Source organism: Pleurodeles waltl, chromosome 2_2, assembly GCF_031143425.1.
Source record: "Pleurodeles waltl isolate 20211129_DDA chromosome 2_2, aPleWal1.hap1.20221129, whole genome shotgun sequence".
NCBI lineage: Eukaryota > Metazoa > Chordata > Amphibia > Caudata > Salamandridae > Pleurodeles > Pleurodeles waltl.
Window position 1 is genome coordinate 1170706056 of NC_090439.1, and position 21736 is coordinate 1170727791.

A 21736-nucleotide genomic window follows, 5' to 3' on the forward strand; every position below is an offset into this window, starting at 1 on the left:
GTTTTTCTTCTTTCTTGTATGTCACTTCCTGTCCATTAGTATATAAAGAGACAGAATTTCTTTCCTCCTTGTGTTGCAACACTTCCTGTTGGTGGTAGTGCTCGCTCCTGCTTACTATTCCTGTGGAGTATTTTCCTGCTTGTTTTTCCCTGCAGCTTTGGAGGTTCCGGTCCCTGAAGTCCTGGTTTCCTGACAGTCCCCTTTTTCCTTCTTCTGGGAGTTCCTGTGAAAGAGGTTTTTTCCCTTTGGGATTTCTCTCTGGGACTTCTTCTGGAGAGCACTGACTGCCTAGGCAACTTCTTGTCAGCAGCATCATGGCTACCGGGAAGGGTTGTTCCTATCTCGGTCAGACCAGAACGTGCAAAAATTGAAGTTGCCCTCTAATTCCTCCCAACCAGGATGATAAGAGGAAGGCGGATCATGTCAGATCGCAACGCCCAAAAACCCTATTTTTGTTAAAAAACTATGCAAGACCCATCGGAGGACGCAGTGGAGAAAACCCAGTCACTAAACCATACTGTACAACAGGCTCAGGAAATGCAACAGCTCTGTGCTGAGAGTATGGCTTTACGACAAGCTTTGGCCTCTAGAACCAAAGCCGTTCCAGTCGTCTCCGCTACTACACCACGTTTCTCCGACAATCCTAATACGTCAAGAGAATTCCTTGATTCTTTTGACGGTCTGTTTTGCATTTCGACCGTCTCAATTTACTCAGGACAAGACCAAAGTAGGATATTTGATCAATGCCTTGTCTGGTCCAGCTCTGTCTTGGGTGACTCCATTGGTAGCCACAGATGATCCTAGACTGCTTACTTAAACCACCTTTGTTGATGCCCTCAAAAAAATGTCTGAGCAACCCGGACTGGAGTCCTCTGCAGAAGAAGCGTTATGTGACATCCAGCAGGGGAACCAGGACGTACTACAATACATAAAATATAATTGGTGGCAGAAACCACTTGGGTGGAACGCACCCTCATCACTCTTTTTGGTAGGGCATTGCATGACGAAATAAAAAATGAATTGGTACATTCTCCTCAAGTAGATGAAATGAGAGGTCTGATGAACTTAACATTATCCATAGAATATTGCCTCCGAGAACGTTGACTGGAGCAACAAAAGGGTTGTGTCCAATCACATAAGGGAATCATATGTACAGTTGTTCATCGTCTAGAAGAGAACTGATCTGAGACCCAAAAGTCTTCTGGAGACTAACCCATGCAATTAGATATGGCCTGAGGACCGTTAACTGAGATTGAACATGGACACAGACAACAAGAAGGACTGCATCTTTACTGTGGCAAACCTGGTCATCTGATTTGTGCTTGTCCTACTTGTCCTGCTAAGCTAACGGGAAACGCCAACTCCCATCCTCTGTAAGAAGGGAGGGGACGGGACATTCAGAAATACCTTTTAAATGTTCCTTCAAAGAAAACACAACATCTCTTTTCCTTTTGCCCATCGTGTTACAGCTAACGGATGGAAGAGAAGAAAGAGTATTTGCTTTGCTGGACTGTGGTGCTAGTGGAGTATATCTCAATGAGAAATGGGCTAAGGAAAAGGAAATTCCCTGAATACCAAAGGAAACACCAAAGCAGATCCATACGGTAGACGGCTCTCCTCTTGCTTCAGGACTAGTCACGGATACAACCCCAACCTTGTGTCTGAAGTTTGGGAAACATCAAGAGTATATCACCTTCGATCTGATCACCTCAGTCAATCACTTGATAATATTAGGAATACCCTGACTGGCACGGCATAATCCCTATATTAATTGGGAAACTAAAATGATTTCTTTATCGTCACAGTTTTGCCAACATACTTGCTATCCTTCAGAAACCTATTGGTCACCTAAGAGCATGCCCTTAATAAATAAAGAAATGAGCTGTTCTATCAAAGCTGTCCAAGGAGTACCAAGTCATTACCTACAGTTTGCATATGTTTTTCAAGAACCAGAGAAGCTGGTTTTACCACCACATAGAGAATATGATTGTGCCATTCCTTTTGGAGCCCAGAGCGGTAGTTCCCTTCGGGAGAATGTACTCGCTTTCTAAACTCGAAAAAGAGACACTTAAAGAATATCTCAAGGAAAATTGCTGGGGCTCCTCTTTTGTTTCGTACCATAGAAGACAAAGGATTTACACCACTGCGTAGGCTTTCGCTGGCTGAATTAACTTACCATAAGGGACAGGTATCTTCTGCCCTTTATCAAAGACATCCTGGAATCGGTAAGAGGAGCACAAATATTCATCAAGTTGGATCTAAGGGGAGCCTATCACCTCCTACGAATCAAAAAGGGAGATGAGTGTATGACTGCTTTTCAAACTCCCTTGGGTCACTTTGAATACCGGGTAAAGCCCTGTGGCTTAACCAACGTTCCATCTATTTTCCAGAGGTTCATGCACTATGGCCCTCATTATGACATTGGCGGTGACTGTTAAAGTGGAGGTAAAACCGCCAACAGGCTGGCTGTAATTACTGCCAAATTATGACCATGGTGGCAAATCCTCCCATAGACAGCCAATGTACTACACCAACCGCCAGGGCATTAACATCACTGACCACAGAGGTAGCCAACAACAGCCAGGTGGAAGACAAGGGAGCATCCACCATATTATGACACAGCAAACCGCCAGGATTTCCGGGGCGGTACCAACGCCATCAAAAGCCTGGCAGAAACAGAACCCAGAAAACGAAAGACTCATGAACAGGCACACAGAGGACTCCGCTGCTACCATGGAACCGGAACTTCATGCCTTCCCGATACTCTTCTACCTCAGCTGAAGTGGGGAACATGCCCACTGGTTCTGGAGGGGACTCAATGCCCATTTGTCTTTGCTGAGGAGTGCAGGGCCACAGTCACTGAAGTGGGGATCATGTCCACTGGTTCTGGAGGGGGCTCCATGCCCAATTGTCCCTGGTGGGTGGACTACATGCCCTCTGCTGGAGGTGAGGGCTCCTTGCTCACTGCTGGTGGATGTGTTACCCTGGCTCCCTCTGCTGGAGGTGAGGGCTCCTTGCCCACTGCTGTTGGAGGGGCTTCCTGCCTCTCTTTGCTGGTGGAGTGGGAACCTTCACTTTCTTGGGTGGTGGAGTGGGAACCTTCCCTTTCTTGTCTCCGGGACTAGGAGGTGCCTCCACTGTCCCCGTCTCCTTCCCTTGGTTTTCACCACCCTAGTCCTCTCTTTCTGAGGTGGAGGTTTGGTCACAGTAGGAATGACAGCCGTCACACTCTGGGGCCCTTTGTGCCAGCATCTTAGGATTTGATGGGAGCAGTGGCAGACTGTTTGGCTGAAGTGCTGGGTTGTTGGGACCCTGCTGTTACAGACAGGACGGGGTGGAGGGGAAGGGAAGAGGTCAAGTTGGGCAAAGAAAAGCTTCTTAGGTACGTTGGGTTGGGATGTGGGAGGAGGGATGGGAGTGGAGGTTGAGGGAGTGGTTGTCAGAAGTGCACGTCTGCTGGACTTGGGTGCAGGTGCATGGACAGTGTGCGTGTGTGAGGTGAATGGCTGTTGGGAGTCTGAGTGCATGCGTTTGTGTCTGTTAGAAGGGCGGGCAGACGGGGTGGGAGAGGACAAAGGGGACGCGTGGATGGATGTTGTGGAGGTAGCCCCTATCTCAGCCAGACCAGAGCGTGCAAGAATCAAAGCCGCCCTCCAATTCCTTCCAACCAGGACGGTAAGAATAGGGCTGTGCCTGTCTCGCCACAAAGCAGTCTCTAACTCCCTGGAATGTGTCTGGGGCCAGGACAGGAAAGGCAGGGTCTTGTGCACTAGAAGGACTTTCCTTTGAAGTTAGCCTACTTCGAAGGCAGAAATGAGTGTAAGTATTGGTCCCTGAGACCACAATTTCAGAACACTTCTGGACTGAGGACATTCTGCCAGGAAAAAGATCTGGATGCTGTAGGAGGGACTGCCACTCTGCCTGTTGCTTATCTGTGTTGTGCTGGCCTGCTGCTTCTGTCCTGGGAGGAAAAGGACTGGACCTTGCTTTCTACATCTTGCTTCCAAAGGTTCTCAGAGGCCTTGGACTGTGCTGGCCTCCTGTTAAAAAGTCTCAGGGACATCATGGAATTCATCTGCCAGCACCTGGACTATCTTGCTGAGAGTCCTGACTCACCATGTGGTGCCTGATCCAGTTCCTGGGCCCTTGGGAGTGAGTTCTTGAACCGGCACCACTGTCTGACTCCACGCCGCTGCCTGCACCATAGCAATGGTCCCCGCTGAGTGCAACAGCCACTACTGAAGCACAAGTCCAATGCCGCCACAGCGCCTCTGAAGTCCCGAGTGCAGTGTCACCGATGTCCGTGACACCGGACTCCAACACAGCACCTATGGCCCCGTGGTGTGATCGCAGTACCGCAGAGGCGATGCTTCATGTCCTGACATGCTAAATTAATCGACCCGGGCAGATCGTAAGGAGCCTACACCTCGCCACTGATGCGACGAACCGATGCCTCACCTGCCCTGCCTTGCAGTAAGGAACCAACGCCTCACCTCCCCCGTAGTAAGGAACTGATGCTGCACCGACTCTAGCGACGCCTCACCTTCCCGACTCCGTGCAATGTCTTTGCTTCCTCACTGTTTTCAAAGTTACTGTGCCTGGGGTCCTTGTGACTCCGTGACCAGCCCTCACTCTCTTGCGAGCCTCGTTGAACTGTTGGGAAAGACTCCGTCAACAACATTGTGATAGCCCCAGTTGGAGCTATTGTGTTTCTAAGCGCTTTACTGAGATTTCATCTTTAAAAATTTGTATCTTTGCTTGTGGATGTTGATTTTTTGTCATTTTGGTCTGGTTTTACTCAGATAAATATCGGCTATTTTTCTAAACTGGTGTGGAGAACTTTTGAGGTGCTTTCATTGTGTTAGTGTGTGTGTGTACAAATAGTTTACACATTGCTTCTGAGATAAGCCTGACTGCTTGTGCCAAGCTACCAAGGGGGTGAGCAGGGGTTATCTTAACTGTGTGACTCCCTTACCCTGACTTGAGTGAGGTTCCCTACTTTGACAGGACAGGAGTCAAAGCTCGGCCAACTAGAGATTCCATTTGTAACACCTGTGATATGGTGATCCGGTGACCTTCTCACACAAGTGAGGTATCATTTTTTTCGAGAGATCTTTTTTAGCTAAAAAAAAGTCACTTGCAGGGGGAAAAAATAGATACTTTCTTCTGCAGCACTTTTTTCCCATTTTTCCTGATAAACCCACATTTTAGCTGTATTTTTGCTAATTTCTCAGCCCCCAGCAGGGAAATGCACAAACCCTGGGTAACTGGAGAATTCCTAGGATGTTAGAAAGGATGCACATTTGGTGTGGATACCTTATGTGGAAAGAAAGCTATGGGGGCCTAAGTGTCAACCACCACAAATAGCCAAAAAAAGGCTTGCCACGGGAGTGGCTTAGCAGGGGATACTTTGGCTCACAAGACAGCGCTAAGAAGCTGTCGGTTTGCCGCTTTTTCACCTGCAGTGGCCCCTCCCTCTAAAGCAGTTCACTATTGTGCGATGCTGTTGTCATGCCTTATTATTTGCTGAAAATGCCAAGGGGGCCACCATGTTGTTGCGAAGTGTGGTGGCCGAGTTGGAAGTTTAAAAGAGCGACGGACTGTGTGCAGTGCCTGTGCAGGGCAGTCACCTGGTTTTATGTTTAGTTGTGTTACTGTAAGGCTGTGCCTGCCATGTGAGGCAGCAGCAGGTTTTCTTGTTTTCCTACCTGTGTTCTTTCATCTTGCATGTTGTGTGTGTTGCACTGTAGCTGTGTCAGAGGGGAGTGGATAGATGAAGGGATGAATGAGTGACAGAGTGCATGCAGTGCATGCAGTCAGTGTCCGGGCTGCTTTGGGGGTTAGGGGCTGTACTTCCTGCTGTAAAGGAGCATGCAAGCAGTGCCTGTTTCTGAAGGCTGCTTCTCTCCCCGCTCGTAGCTCAGAAGCCCTCCTCCTGCTCTCACTCCTCCCAGCTCGCTGACCCTCTCCCTTTCAGCACCCCTGTATTCCGCGCCCCCTCAGATCCTCCGGCCTCCCCGGCTCCTCCCTCCGTGCACTCCCCGCTCCCTCCTCCGGGCCCTCCCCCTGCTCTCACTTCCTTCTCCCCGTCGGCCCCGGGCTTCTGTCCGTACACGGGGGCGCGTCAAGAGGCGGTGCACCGGCCGGGCAGACCCGCTTCCTGGACCCCCGGCTGCCCCCGGGCTGCGAGCGCAGGTGAGGGCACCAGTGTGCGGGCACCCCCGCTCCCTAGAGCCAGTGCGTGGTCTGTACCCCTCCCGGGCTAGGGGCGAGCCACCTCCCCTCCACCAGGCACCCGTCGATGCCCCGCTGCTCCTGCCAACTTTTGCCTCCTCTCCGTCGTGCATCGGCCTTTTCCTCCTGGTGTAGATTATACACTTTCTTGCCCTCGGGGCTTCTGTTCTTCGCACCCGGAAACTTACTGCTGACTGCAGTATAGACTAAGGCCTACAAGTCCCAGAATGCAACGGTAACCAAGAGTGTTGACTACTCGAGCAGTGGGAGCCTGGGACGCCGAGGGCTGTGCTCCGACCAACACGCCCCTCTCGCCCGCCCTCCCCTCGGTATCACTTTCGTTTATCCGCCGCCTCTCCCCTATGCAGTGCAAGCCTCGGCTCAGGCAGCGCCGAGGAGCAGGCGCTATAGCCCCCACCGGTGAGGGGCACCCCGGCCTGGAGGCAGGGCAAGTGTGCCTCAGCTCACACAGCGCTGAGGAGCAGGCGCTATAGCCCCCACCGGTGAGGGGCACCCCGGCCTGGAGGCAGGGTAACTGTGCCTCAGCTCACACAGCGCCGAGGAGCAGGCGCTATAGCCCCCACCGGTGAGGGGCACCCCGGCCTGGAGGCAGGGTAACTGTGCCTCAGCTCACACAGCGCTGAGGAGCGGGCGCTATAGCCCCCACCCGGCGAGGGGCACCCCGGCCTGGAGGCAGGGTAACTGTGCCTCCGCTCACACAGCGCCGAGGAGCAGGCGCTATAGCCCCCACCGGTGAGGGGCACCCCGGCCTGGAGGCAGGGTAACTGTGCATCCGCTCACACAGCGCTGAGGAGCAGGCGCTATAGCCCCCACCCGGAGGTAGGTGAGGTGGGGGAGGCAGGGTAACTCTTCCCTGAGGTGCAGCTGCCAGAAAGCAGTTCTTACATTGTAAGTTCAAACGTGTGTGACAGCTAAAACGTGCATTTAGTTTGTTGTCAACCTGTTAAAACATGGGAGCTCTGGTTAATTGCTCTGTAAAGTGCTTAGACGCCAAATTCTGATCAAGAATGACTGAATGAAATACGCCAGATGGGTGAACAGAGCTAGAAACGCTAGTGGTTGAAACGGCGGCTCCTCCGAATGGGGCGGAAGTCCGGTGCGAAACTCTCGAAGGCTGGATCTCAAAGCATCTTGTGTGGGGCCTGTTTTCAAGCACCACGGAGTACTGAGCAGTACTTGAGATAAGTATTGCCTGTTACTCCTGCACCACAGGGTCTGGGGATTGTAGCACAGCTCAATTGATCTCAAAGCATCCTGTGTGGGGCCTCTTTTAAAGCACCACAGTGGTACTCAGCAGTCCTTTAGTTAGGTATTATCTGTTGCCTCTGGACCCCGCGGTCTGGGGATTGTTGCATAGGCTCTCGATGTATCTTGTATGGGGCCGGATTTCGAGTACCACTGAGTACTGAGCAGTACTAGAGTAAAGTGTTATCTGTGCCCTCTGGACCCCAGGGTCTGGGGATTGTTGCACAGGTCAGTGAATCTCAAGATATCCCATGTTTTGCCTTCACTCTCAGAGGCAGCCAGGGCGGGAAGCCTAAGCTTAATTCTTGAGGGTGATGTAAGTTTAGGGTTTAATATTCATTAATGAAATAAATTCTCTTTTATACCTGGGCCTGACCTTAGCAAAGCGGGACATAGTGCGGGAGTAGAAGTTTGCGACCCCTCCGTCCTCAGTGGTGTGAAGAATAGTATAGACCATTGTATGGGGATGGAGGTAGCACTATATAAAGCAAGAGGCTGCCCCCAGAAGCACCCCAAGATCTGGCAGGCATAGTCGGATTGTCGAGGTATTGAATTGTAATTCAATAAAGCAAGACGTTTATGGGTTGAGGGTAGCCGAGGTGACTGGGACACTGATTATTCTCTGTGGATTTACATCCTGCTCAGTTAATGGCTGCCGGGTTGGGGGCGGGAGGGACATGTCCGTGCAGATATTTGTATTTTTCTTTGTCATTATTTGGCACACTGTTGGTCTCATGGGCTTTGTTTCCTGCTTAAAAAGCAAGACCAATAAAATGTTAAAATAAAAATCCATGAATGTATGGATCATACGTAATGATTTGGACGGTGCAATCAATCCTAACGATTAGACTTTATTTACAAAAACAGAAAATACTAAAGAAAACGGAGTCCACCGCTCAAAGTGGCATTTCCCTAGTAATTTACTCAGCATGGCCCTAGCAAGGGTATATGCTCATTGGTGGTACGGGAATGGCCCTGCACAGGGTGCATAGACATGTGCCCAACTGGATGTGTATCTGGTGTAATGACTTTATTTTGACCCTTGCGTCCCGCTAATCTAAGCGTGGGCCGGAGGCCTAGACCTGTCCCTGGCTATGCGAGCTCCAGGACCTGTAGTGTTGCGTACAAGGAAGCACGGAGTGTATCCTCATATTGGGAAGAGGACCACTGGTCCTGTCCTGAGTGTAGCACAAAGCGGTGGTGGCAGCACACCGTGAGACTGGTAGTGTGACCAGACCTTTTCATCTGTGTCATTGAAGAGCATGGCCTACAAGCCTCTCTACAGCTTACTGTTCTTCTTCTTTTTTTTCTTCTTTCTATTCTATATAAGCAAGGAACTGATGATTGGTTGTTTCTTAGCACTTCCATTTGGTTGATCTTAGGGGTGAAGGATGGGAGTGTGGTTTCTATTGTACAAGGTGAGGAAGTTTATAGGTCAGGCCAGCACTTGTGTTCTTTTTCCCTGAATACTGCTTCAGAGAGGCTGATGATACACATCGTCAGCTCAGCACAGATTCATGGTTGCAATGCGTCCGGAATTTCCATACATCGTTCCTAGTCGTCAAGTCTTCAACGTCACCGCACAGAACTGAGGCTGCTTGTCCAGAAATCAACGCATTCCTTCCCTGCGAGGAAATAATTTGATGCATCGCTTACTTGGCAGAGAAAGAATCGACGCATGGCCTCACTCGCGAGTAAGGAATCGATGCATTGCTTGCTTTTCCGACGCACTCTCGCCCCTACAGCTTTATTTTTGATGCATACCAGTTACTTTGTGCTAAAACAACGCATCCATTGATTCTTATGGATTAAGGTTCTTTACTTTAAAATGTGATACCTTTACTTGTGTATGTTGGATTTTTGTTGTTTTGGTTTTGTTTGGGTTAGATAAATATTGGCTATTTCTCTAAACCAGTAGGTGAGAAGAGGTTTTCTGAGCTGTGTATCTCCCTTACCCTGACTAGAGTGAGGGTTCCTACTTGGACAGGGTGTAAACTGACTGCCAACTAGAGACCCCATTTCTAACAATGGTGATCAGCAATGAGGATAGGAGTTGTATTTGTACTTGACATACAGTGATTGGTGTGCACTATTGTTTTATTGCAGACCATTACACAACCACTTACAGTTTTTCTCTTGGATTTCTTTTTTATTTTTTTGTCCTTTTTGGGATCCCTCTGCCTGTTTGAAACTTTGCACCTTTGAGGCTTATCCACAAACATGTCTCAGTCTGGGGAGCCATCAGTAGTTGCCACAAATGTGGTGTTTGAGCTGGAGAAGTCGGATGATTATACAGTAGCCCAGCTCAAGTAGTTTTGCAAAGAGTTCAACTGTCCTATCAAAAGGTGCTGAGGGCCTGGTTGGCAGCAAAAGAAGTTGAGGAGCACACAGCGGGGGACAATGTCGCTGTCAATGAGGAGGTGCAGAGCACATATGGTATTTTGAAGGATAACCTGGGCCTGCCCGGAGCGGGTGCCTCCATGCCAGACAGCAGTGTTTCTTCCAAAGGGTTGACCCCAGAGGAACTGAGGGACAGACAGGGACAGACGAGCAGAGAGAAGGCACCATTTGGAGCTTAAAAAGCTCAAGCTGGAATTGGCCAAAATGGATTGAGAGGCAGAAGTTAAGAAAATGACACTAGCCATGGAAGAGAGAAAAATGTTGTTAGCTCATGAGCTGACCTTGAAGGAGCTGGATCTGAAGGACAGGTCAAAACGCAGATGGTGGCAGCAATACCACAGTGCAATCTGAAAGGAGGGTGCACATTCCCAAAGATCTAGTGAAGGGTTAAAAGAAGGATGATGACATATACTTGTGGTTCAAGGGGTATGAGTCGGCTCTCCACATGAATATGGTCCTTGCGGTACCTGGGGGCAGGTCTGTGGAAGCACTTTGAGGCAGAGGGGAGGGACACCTTGACAGTCCTAGGGAATCCTCAGGGGCTCACCTACTCTACCAGGGGTGTGGAATTTAATACAATATCTACTTGTCCAGGGGACAGGTTGCTTCTTAAATCTACTTGTCCCTCTGGTGCCATGTAGTGCGGTGACAAATTATGGCAGCTATCTCATTCTGTAAGAGCTCTGATAATAGCCTGTAAAGAAATGGCTCCCTGGTGCAGTTACCCCCAACTTTTTGCCTGATACTGATGCTGACTTGACTGAGAAGTGTGCTGGGACCCTGCTAACCACGCTGCAGCACCAGTGTTCTTTCACCTAAAGTGTACCGTTGTCTCCACAATTGGCACAATGTGTGCTTTTTGAGACAAAGTTTTTTTTTTTTGTGCTTTTTGCCAGTGTTCGTTACAATGGTGAGGGCCTGGCAGCTCCCACAACAATAAAGTGTAACAAAAGCCACGTCAAAACAAGTCATGCATTGACGAAACCAAAAGATTCACAACAAATGTTTGATCGGTTGGCTTTGCCAGTGCTTGCCCAGTATTTGTTTATTTTCATGCTTCCCATAATCTTGTTGAAAGCATGCAAAAACACATTTCACTAAATGACACTTCAAAGAAATAGCACCTACAATTTTATAGAAACGATATGTTTTCGTTTACAACCTGCATTTTTTTATTGAACATTTTATTTTCAAAGCAAAGAATCATCACTCTTGCTTACAATCTTATGCAAACATTTGCATACAATCAGAGAGCATTCTGGGAGCATTAAACATAGCCTCGTATTGTTAAACTTTTCAAATGTGTGTATTTTTTTATTATTGGAACCACTGTCAGTAGTGCTGTGTAACCGTAAAACATTTTTTACAGCACTCACCCTAATAATAAAGGCTTTTCAATAATGAACCATAAATACAAGTTTGAACACCATTAACTTATGGAGACACACATTACCTCAACTGCAGGCAGTCCCTGCTTTGTAAACTGGCAGCCAAAAGGTTAGTGCTGCTGGGGGTCGGTCTACCTTTCCCAACGACAAAATAAACATGAGAACTTGTTGCCCTTGACCCTAAACAATATGTCCTGGGGATAGGAATGCCACATCCCTGTCTACCAAGAAGGACGCCCTACTCACTACATATAGTCTCTCCAGAGCAGTCCAAGGAAAGGTTTGGGTCTTACAAGAAGGGAGATTCTCAAACCTCGTTGGAATGTGTTGATTTTTTAGTAGAGCAGTGGATTGGTGGGTGAAGGACAGTAAGGTAACAACTTATGAGAGGCTCTACAATTTGATTGCATGAGAGCATTTCTATAGTCACTGTTTTCCAGAACTGCACCAGCACCTGATTGACAGCAAACTGACTGACCCCAGGCAGCTGGCCCAGGAGGCGGACTGTTGAGAGAGTACCAGGGTCCAAAAAAGGCATGGGGGAGATTCTGCCATCAGATGAAGTGGGGAGACAAGGATAAATAGGGGGAGTTCTCTAAAGGGCCCCAACCTAGTTTCCAGGGTAAGGATTCCCATGCCCCAGGTTGAAGAAGCCTTGGATCTCTACAGGGAAACCTGCAGAGAAGGGTCTCTGCGGGTGTTATGCATGTGGTTAGGAGGGTCACATGAGAGGAGATCCCAAGTGTCTAAAGCGGGCACCGGCACCCACTGGTGCAGTCACTGGGTTTGGCCAGTGTAGGGCTTGGGGAAGACTTGGTTCTAAGAGAAGGGTGGGAGCCAGCAGAGATGAGATGGTCCAGAGGACCCTCATGCCTGAGAACACTAAGAAGTACAGGCAGTAGGTGACCATCAGTGGACAGAGGGTGGTGGTTCTGAGAGACCCTGGAGCCAGTGTAACTACTCTCTGGTGTCACCTGGTGTCTGAAGACAAGGTGCTTCACGAAGTAGTTGCTGTAGACAACTCGGACGCCTGTGCAAGGTGGCACAGTTTACCTTTGAATGGGGGGGGGGGGTCTGAGGTTCCTTGATTGAAGCTGCGAGTCCAGCCATGAAACAATGGTGCGACCAAAATGCCACTCTGGTTAAGTTTCAGCCAGGACAGAAAGTGTGTGTCATGACTCCATCAGAGCATTGTCCTCTCCAGGACAAGTGGACTGGGCCTGTTAAAGTTGTAGAGCGCAAGAGTAACGCCACCTACTTGGTGAACTTGCAGACTCCAAGGAACCCTTTGAAAGTCCTCGATGTGAACCTCTCAAACCACATCTTGAGCTTTCTGAACTAATTATGCTCTTGGGTACAGATGATGAAATGGAGGAGGAGAGTGAACCTCTTCCTGACCTCCTGGAAAAAGAAAAAAGATGGGTCTGTAAAGGGCGTGGACCTCTCCCCAACACTGACTCAAGAACAACAGAGGGACTGTCGCCAGTTACTGGGACAGTTTGCCTCTCTGTTTTCCTTGACCCCAGGGTCACTCATTTTTGTACCCATGATGTGGACATTGGGGACAGTCCACCTTTGAAACATAAGGTCTACAGGGTGACTGGCAAGGTTAGAGCCAGCATCAAGGAGGAGGTTTCCAAGATACTAGCCTTAGGGGTGATAGAGTTCTCCAGCAGTCTTTGGGCCAGCCCAGTGGTATTGGTCCCAAATGCTGCTGCCCCAGGTGCCACTCCTGAACTTAGGTTCTGTGTGGACTTCTGTGGACTCAACGCAGTCACTAAGACTGACGCGCACCCCATCCCCAGACCTGATGAGATCATAGATCGGCTAGGAGCTGCCAAGTTCTTCAGCACTTTTGGCTTAACTTCGGGGTACTGGCAGATTGCCTTGATGGATGGGGCCAAAGAGAGGTCAGCATTTTCAACACCAGAGGGGCACTACCAGTTCCGGGTCATGCCTTTTCGGTTGAAGAATGCCCTGCCAACTTTCAGAGGTTGATCAACCAGGTTATTGGCCGGGCTGGAGGATTTCAGCGCCTCATACCTGGATGACATTGCATTGTTCATCTCCAGCTGGGAGGATCATCTCTATGAAGTGTTGAAGGCCCTGGAGAAGGCAGGCCTCAATATTAGCACCATTAAGTGCTGAATAGGTTAGGGATCTGTGGTTTACCCTGGACTCCAGATGGGAAGTGGGCAGATGCCCTTGCAACCCCCCCACCCAAAATCTATGCTGTTCTGACTTGGGAATCCCCAAGACCTAGACCAAGTGAGAGCAAATCACTGGTTACTACAGGAGATTTGTCAAGGGTTATGGCACCATGGTTGTCCCCTTGTCAGAGCTGACTTCTAAGAAGCAGCCCAAGAAACGGAGGCCTGTCAGACCCTTTAGATGCCCTGAAGGCAGCTGTGTGCATGGCCCCAGTGCTGAAGGTACCTGATTTCTCCAAGGAATTTGTTGTGCAGACTGACACTTCAGAGCGTGATGTGGGGACACTTCTAGCACAGCTAAACAAAGAGGGCCTAGACCAGCCTGTAGCCTTCATTATTAGGAGATTACTCCCCAGGGAACAGAGGTGGAGCACAATTGCGAGACAAGCTTTTTCTGTGGTCTGGGCACTTAAGAAGCTAATACCCTACTTGTTTGGTACCTACTTCGGGTTCAGACCAACCACAGGCCCCTTAGATGTTTAAAACTCAAAACTGTTGAGGTGGTCCATTTCCCTACAGGGAGTGGACTTTACGATGGAACACTGCCCTGGTACAGAACACGCCAATGCTGATGATCTGTCCTGATTCTTCCGCCTTAGTGATAAGAACTCCCTTTAGGTTGGGTAATTCTCCCCACTTTCAACTGGGGGTCACATGTTAGGCCTGGCATCCTTGGTGTAGTCTCCCCTGACTTTCTGACTCTGCTTCCTGTATTTTTGACTATGTGCTGGATTTATTTTTTGCTGGTTTTGCTACTCTGGGCACTTTACCACTTCTGACCAGTGCTAAAGTGCAAGTGCTTCCAGGGCCTGTACATGAAATGCTGCTAGTCGGCCTGCAGCATTGATTGTGCCATCCAAATGAGTAGCCCTGTAAACATGTCTCATATCTACCACTGCAGTGTCTTTTTGTGCAGTTTTGCACTGCCAATTCGACCTGGCAAGTACATCCACATGCTAGGACCAAACCTTCCCTTTCACTACATGTAAGTCACCCCTAAGGTATCCCCCAGGTAGCCCCATGGACTGGGTGCAGTGTATTGAAAAGGCAGGACATGTACTGGGGTGTTTTACATGTCCTGGTAGTGAACTACTGCCAAATTCGGGTTTCACTATTGGAAGGCCTGTCTCTCCCATAGGTTGACATGGGGATTGCCTTTAAATAGCATTTTAAGTGCAGTTTCCCATTGGGAGCAGATTGAGAGTTGGAATTTGGGGCCTCTGAACTCACAATTTAACAAGCATCTGCAGTGCAATCGGTCTCGCATGTGCTCCAGTTTGAGCTATTGGTGTTGTAAATTCCTAAGTGGACTTTTCTTGCCAAATAAATCGAAAATGAACAGTAAAACAGTTGACAAAAGCGAGTTGAGAGCATGATCGCGAAGGAGAGACGCAAAAGGAAATAGAGGTTCGCTCATAGTCAAACATATCGGCAATTATCCATGTAACAGGGTCAGTCTGCAAGGCAGTAACAAAACCTCCCCAAGGAAGGACAAAAGTAAAGCATTTACCAATGATAAAGGATTTTTGAACGGCAAGCCCACGAACAAGTGAAAGTTATGGGCGTGAAGTGGACGTGGTTAAAAGCCCACAATACTAACAGGTCAAGGCGCTTGCGCACTCGACCTAAAAATACATCTTTTGGTAAAGTTGGTTTTTAGATTGTCTGAAGTGGGTATTTTCTTGCTTAATCATTCTGTGCTTCTGCTTGGCTGCTGAATCCACATCTGGGTCTTGACAGTAGGGCTGTTTGTGAATTCACTCTAGACCAGTGGTCTCCAAACTTTTAATGGTGCCCCCCCCCCCCCCCCAAGTTGAAAAATTAAAATCAATGGGGCCCTCACAGAATTGTTCACAATTATGTTATAAAGATTGCAATGTTTAAATATGTCTAGACCTATTTAAACATTGTAGTTAAGTACTGTTACCTTTAAAAAGATGCAATAACATGCTTCTGCTTAAAGCAAAGGCCTGATATCTGTATAAAGCTGCTTTTGGCCAGAGTCTGGCGCCCCCCCCTGGGATCACTTGAGGCACCTCTAGGGGGGCCCGCCCCCCAGTTTGAAGAGCTCTGCTCTAGACAGTGACACAAAGGGAGCTGAGGTGTTCCCTGCATATCACAGTCTGTCTGGGCTAGAGTGGGAGGGAGGAACTGTCACCAGCACTTGAAAGGACTGTGTCTGTCCCCTCACAATACAGACTTTACCCCCCTAGTGTGGCTGGAGCAGGGCAAGGAAGGGTCTTGTGCACTACAAAGACTTTTCTGTGAGGTTTGCCTACTTCAAAGGCAGAAATGGGTATAACTAGTGAACCCAGAACCCTGGACTTTTAGAACACTTCTGGGTCAAGAGGAACCTCTGCCAAGGAGAAGAGCTGTGAGGACAAGTGCTGCCCCTTTGCTGTGTGTGCTTTGCTGGGTTGGCCTGCAGTTGCTGCTTCTGCCTTGGAGAGGACAAAGGGCCATATGTACTAAAGCATTTTCCCATAGAGACAGAATGGGTAAAACCCTTTGATACATCTGGCCCAAAGACTGGACTTTGCTGTGTATCCTGCTTGTGAGGATTCCCCAGGGGCTTGAACTGAGCTTGCCCCCTGTTCAGAAGTCTCAGGGACATCAAAGATTTCACCTGCCAGCACCTGGGCTCTCTTGCTGATACCCCTCACTTGCCAAGTTCTGCCACATCCAGTCCCTAGGTTCCTGGAAGGAAAAGTTGGCAGAACCGGAGTGAAAATCCACACACCGGAGCCGAGCGGCAGAAAAACCAATGCAGCGCCTGCTCCACGGTTGAAAAATGGATGCAGCGCCAGTGAAATCAACGTATAGCCAGCTCAGCGTGGATTTATGGTTGCCGAGTGTCCGGATTTTCCATGCATCGTCCCTGGGCGTCAAATCTTCAACATCACCGCACTGACCTGAGGCTGCCTGTCTGGATATCGATGCATCCCTTCCTTGCAAGAAAAGAATCAACTCATCGCATACCCGGCGGAGAAAGAATCGAGCATGGCCTCACCTGCGAGTAGATAGATACTTTATTTTCATAGTTACTTAACACCATTGCATTAAAACCATATTCACAGTTTTACATGATGTTTAAAAGATCTCATCAGGTTCTGAGCCATCATAAAATGCAATGTCTTTTGCTGCTAGGTTAATCTAGGAGACTCTCCATCGGCTAATATGTCTGTTTGGCGTAATGGCGAGCAACTTGTAACAAAAAAGACTTATGATGGGTTCGTGTAAGAGCTTGGAAACGTTCATAGAACAGGTTGCCTTATGATATTGTCATGTAGGGCTCTGCTACTTTTTAGTTACCAGGGTTAGAAATCTAACCAGTCGACAGTCCAACTGTAGGTCCTCTGGAGCAAAAAATGCCAGCACAGCTTGCCTCCTTGTTCGTAGGCCCCTTTCATTAAATAGATTTTTTAGTAGAGTTTTCCTTTCAGGTGCAAGCTTTTTTTCACAGGTGCAGAGCAGATTTTGAAGATCTATGCCAGCACCACCCAAGCGACAAGTAGTGTTTGCCGGATTGGTACCTTAATGTAGGAAAGTACCATCTTGCCTGGCATGTTACCCCCATTTTTCACTGTATATATGTTGTTTTAGTTGTATGTGTCACTGGGACCCTGGTAACCCAGGGCCCCAGTGCTCATAAGTGTGCCTGAATGTGTTACCTGTGTAGTGACTAACTGTCTCACTGAGGCTCTGCTAACCAGAACCTCAGTGGTTATGCTCTCTCATTTCTTTCCAAATTGTCACTGACAGGCTAGTGACCATTTTTACCAATTTACATTGGCTTACTGGAACACCCTTATAATTCCCTAGTATATGGTACTGAGGTACCCAGGGTATTGGGGTTCCAGGAGATCCCTATGGGCTGCAGCATTTCTTTTGCCACCCATAGGGAGCTCTGACAATTCTTACACAGGCCTGCCACTGCAGCCTGAGTGAAATAACGTCCACGTTATTTCACAGCCATTTTTCACTGCACTTAAGTAACTTATAAGTCACCTATATGTCTAACCTTTACCTGGTAAAGGTTAGGTGCAAAGTTACTTAGTGTGAGGGCACCCTGGCACTAGCCAAGGTGCCCCCACATTGTTCAGAGCCAATTCCCTGAACTTTGTGAGTGCGGGGACACCATTACACGCGTGCACTACATATAGGTCACTACCTATATGTAGCTTCACAATGGTAACTCCGAATATGGCCATGTAACATGTCTATGATCATGGAATTGCCCCCTCTATGCCATCCTGGCATAGTTGGCACAATCCCATGATCCCAGTGGTCTGTAGCACAGACCCTGGTACTGCCAAACTGCCCTTCCTGGGGTTTCACTGCAGCTGCTGCTGCTGCCAACCCCTCAGACAGGCAGCTGCCCTCCTGGGGTCCAGCCAGGCCTGGCCCAGGATGGCAGAACAAAGAACTTCCTCTGAGAGAGGGTGTGACACCCTCTCCCTTTGGAAAATGGTGTGAAGGCAGGGGAGGAGTAGCCTCCCCCAGCCTCTGGAAATGCTTTCTTGGGCACAGATGTGCCCAATTCTGCATAAGCCAGTCTACACCGGTTCAGGGACCCCTTAGCCCCTGCTCTGGCGCGAAACTGGACAAAGGAAAGGGGAGTGACCACTCCCCTGACCTGCACCTCCCCTGGGAGGTGTCCAGAGCTCCTCCAGTTTGCTCCAGACCTCTGCCATCTTGGAAACAGAGGTGCTGCTGGCACACTGGACTGCTCTGAGTGGCCAGTGCCACCAGGTGACGTCAGAGACTCCTGCTGATAGGCTCCTTCAGCTGTTAGTAGCCTATCCTCTCTCCTAGGTAGCCAAACCCTCTTTTCTGGCTATTTAGGGTCTCTGTCTCTGGGGAAACTTTAGATAACGAATGCAAGAGCTCATCCGAGTTCCTCTGCATCTCTCTCTTCACCTTCTGATAAGGAAACGACCGCTGACCGCGCTGGAAGCCTGCAAACCTGCAACATAGTAGCAAAGACGACTACTGCAACTCTGTAACGCTGATCCTGCCGCCTTCTCAACTGTTTTCCTGCTTGTGCATGCTGTGGGGGTAGCCTGCCTCCTCTCTGCACCAGAAGCTCCGAAGAAATCTCCCGTGGGTCGACGGAATCTTCCCCCTGCAACCGCAGGCACCAAAAAGCTGCATTACCGGTCCCTTGGGTCTCCTCTCAGCACGACGAGCGAGGTCCCTCGAATCCAGAGACTCTGTCCAAGTGACCCCCACAGTCCAGTGACTCTTCAGCCCAAGTTTGGTGGAGGTAAGTCCTTGCCTCACCTCGCTGGGCTGCATTGCTGGGAACCGCGACTTTGCAGCTACTCCGGCCCCTGTGCACTCCCGGCGGAAATCCTTTGTGCACAGCCAAGCCTGGGTCCACGGCACTCTAACCTGCATTGCACGACTTTCTAAGTTGGTCTCCGGCGACGTGGGACTCCTTTGTGCAACTTCGGCGAGCACCGTTTCACGCATCCTCGTAGTGCCTGTTTCTGGCACTTCTCCGGGTGCTACCTGCTTCAGTGAGGGCTCTTTGTCTTGCTCGACGTCCCCTCTCTCTTCAGGTCCAATTTGCGACCTCCTGGTCCCTCCTGGGCCCCAGCAGCGTCCAAAAACGCCAAACGCACGATTTGCACCTAGCAAGGCTTGTTGGCGTTCTTCCGGCGGGAAAACACTTCTGCACGACTCTCCAAGGCGAGAGGGATCCGTCCACCAAAGGGGAAGTCTCTAGCCCTTTTCGTTCCTGCAGAAACCTCAGCTTCTTCTGTCCAGTCGAAGCTTCTTTGCACCCGCAGCTGGCATTTCCTGGGCATCTGCCCATCTCCAAATTGCTTGTGACTTTTGGACTTGGTCCCCTTGTTCCACAGGTACCCTAGATTGGAAATCCACAGTTGTTGCATTGCTGGTTTGTGTCTTTCCTGCATTATTCCTCTAACACGACTCTTTTGTCCTTAGGGGAACTTTAGTGCACTTTGCACTCACTTTTCAGGGTCTTGGGGAGGGTTATTTTTCTAACTCTCACTATTTTCTAATAGTCCCAGCGACCCTCTACAAGGTCACATAGGTTTGGGGTCCATTCGTGGTTCGCATTCCACTTTTGGAGTATATGGTTTGTGTTGCCCCTATCCCTATGTTTCCCCATTGCATCCTATTGTAACTATACATTGTTTGCACTGTTTTCTAAGACTATACTGCATATTTTTGCTATTGTGTATATATATCTTGTGTATATTTCCTATCCTCTCACTGAGGGTACACTCTAAGATACTTTGGCATATTGTCATAAAAATAAAGTACCTTTATTTTTAGTATAACTGTGTATTGTGTTTTCTTATGATATTGTGCATATGACACTAAGTGGTACTGTAGTAGCTTCACACGTCTCCTAGTTCAGCCTAAGCTGCTCTGCTAAGCTACCATTATCTATCAGCCTAAGCTGCTAGACACCCTATACACTAATAAGGGATAACTGGGCCTGGTGCAAGGTGCAAGTACCCCTTGGTACTCGCTACAAGCCAGTCCAGCCTCCTACACTTAAAAACTGCTCTTTGGTGTGCCATGAAAAGCTGAGGCTAAGGTATGCTTGTGGACCCAGTGTCGTATAGGTGTTCAGTGTCATCCAAGCATGGGTCCTCCTTGAGAAGGCTGCTTTTTCCTCCTCCGAGGACTGGAGCCTAATTGACCTCCAGACTGCTTTTGAAGACGCTGTGTGAAGTTGAAGTCCCCCATAGATCATTGAGCCCTGTCTTCCTCAATGAATCTTCCAGGTAGACTCTGGCAGGTGAGGCATTCTTACGCTGGAGCTCCTGCCATAGGTGGTGAAGGGAGTCTGAAGTGGCTCCCCAGCCTTTACTCCAGAAGTTTATATATGCATCTCGTCTTGCCAGAGACTGATTCAATAGACCGAACTCCAGTCTACTTTGGCGGGAGAGGTGTATTTCGGAAGGTGGAAGATAATCCAATAAACTTTACATACTGTGTGACATAGAGTTTGCAAATCTCTTCTTTTTTGTATTTCGCTCCCATAAGTTATTGTAGGCAGGAGCTTAGTTTTCATTACCTGTAAAAGGGGGGTGAGTGATGGGCCTTTAAATTCTGTTTTCAGTCCTTTTAAAAATACTGGAAGGGCCAGGCCTTTCCCCATGATGCTTCTTCTTTGGTGCTCAAAGTTACCAGACTTGTCAATGATGACAGATATTTGTATTCATGTACTTGCAGGAGCAGTGTCTTGCCCCAGTACCACACCTGAGGGTACTTTTTCCTTGCTACTAATTGACATTGTACGGGTTTTTAAAAAGTTTTCAGACAAGATGTTGGCATCTGAGTATAGCTGGGTGACATTGATCAGTCGTTGGAGCCCTATCTTGGTATAGCTTATCAACACAAGGTTGTTTGTGTACATAAGACACAGCAGCATCTGATCCCCCAATTTTCGGACTGTGTTAGTTTGTAAGGGCAAGAACCCCTGCCAGATCTGCTAAGTACAGATTAAAGAGTGTAGGGGCCAGGACACAGCCCTGCTTCAGACCTTTGGTGGTGGGTATCCTCCTCGAGAGGTGCATGCCTGTGCCTAGTTTAATCTGTACCCAGGTGTCTGTTTGGAGGGCTATTATCAGGTCTAAAAGTGGTTGAGGGGATGCCACAGCTTGATAATTTTCCCCCAGAGCAGATTCCTCTCCACATGATCAAAGGCAGCCCTAAAGTCGACAAAACATAGATGGAGCTGCTGTTTCTATCCCTTTGCTTTGTCGATAAGAAGTGTGATAGCCATGATGTTTGTTATAGTGCCAGTTGCTTTTGAGAACCCAGTTTGAGTGTTGGGGATTATTCTCTTTTCGGCTATCCACGCTGACAGGTGCTCCAGCCAGAGTCATTATCTATTAGGTCAATTAAGCAGTCGTTTTTGAGGGTGATCTATCCCCATTTTTGAAGATGGGTGAAATTATGGATCCCTTCAAGGACAGTGGGATAGTGCCAGTGAGGCCAATTTCTGAGTAGGGAGGTTCTAAAGTTACTACCCCAGAAAGTCCTGTTGTAGTTAAAGACTGCAGGGGGAGGCCATTTTGTCCCGGGGCTTCTTCCTCCTGCACTTGGCTATCCGATCAATTATCGAGGCAGCTGCTGCAGTTGTAATGAGTGATGACGCCTGAGGGCACATGGATACAGGGAGTTCCTGTACTTGTCAGTTTCCGTGTTGGCATTTCATGGGAGACGGAGGTTGCGTAATGGCAGTTGCGG

The 21736-nt window shown here is 48.8% G+C and overlaps 1 protein-coding gene across 2 annotated transcripts in view; it reads left to right on the forward strand.

Moving 5' to 3' along the window:
• The first annotated feature begins 6076 nt into the window (after positions 1-6076).
• Positions 6077-21736, forward strand: part of PARP10 (poly(ADP-ribose) polymerase family member 10) — a 227371-nt gene continuing 211711 nt past the window's right edge. The window contains exon 1 of one of the 2 annotated variants that reach the window (XM_069221161.1): positions 6077-6195. Coding sequence is in view for 1 of the 2 variants with exons in the window: in XM_069221160.1 (XP_069077261.1) it covers positions 9144-9194 (51 nt within the window). In the remaining variant the exon portion in view is untranslated. Of the gene's footprint in view, positions 6196-9038; positions 9195-21736 lie in introns of those variants that run through there. The other variant, XM_069221160.1, reaches the window with a different exon arrangement.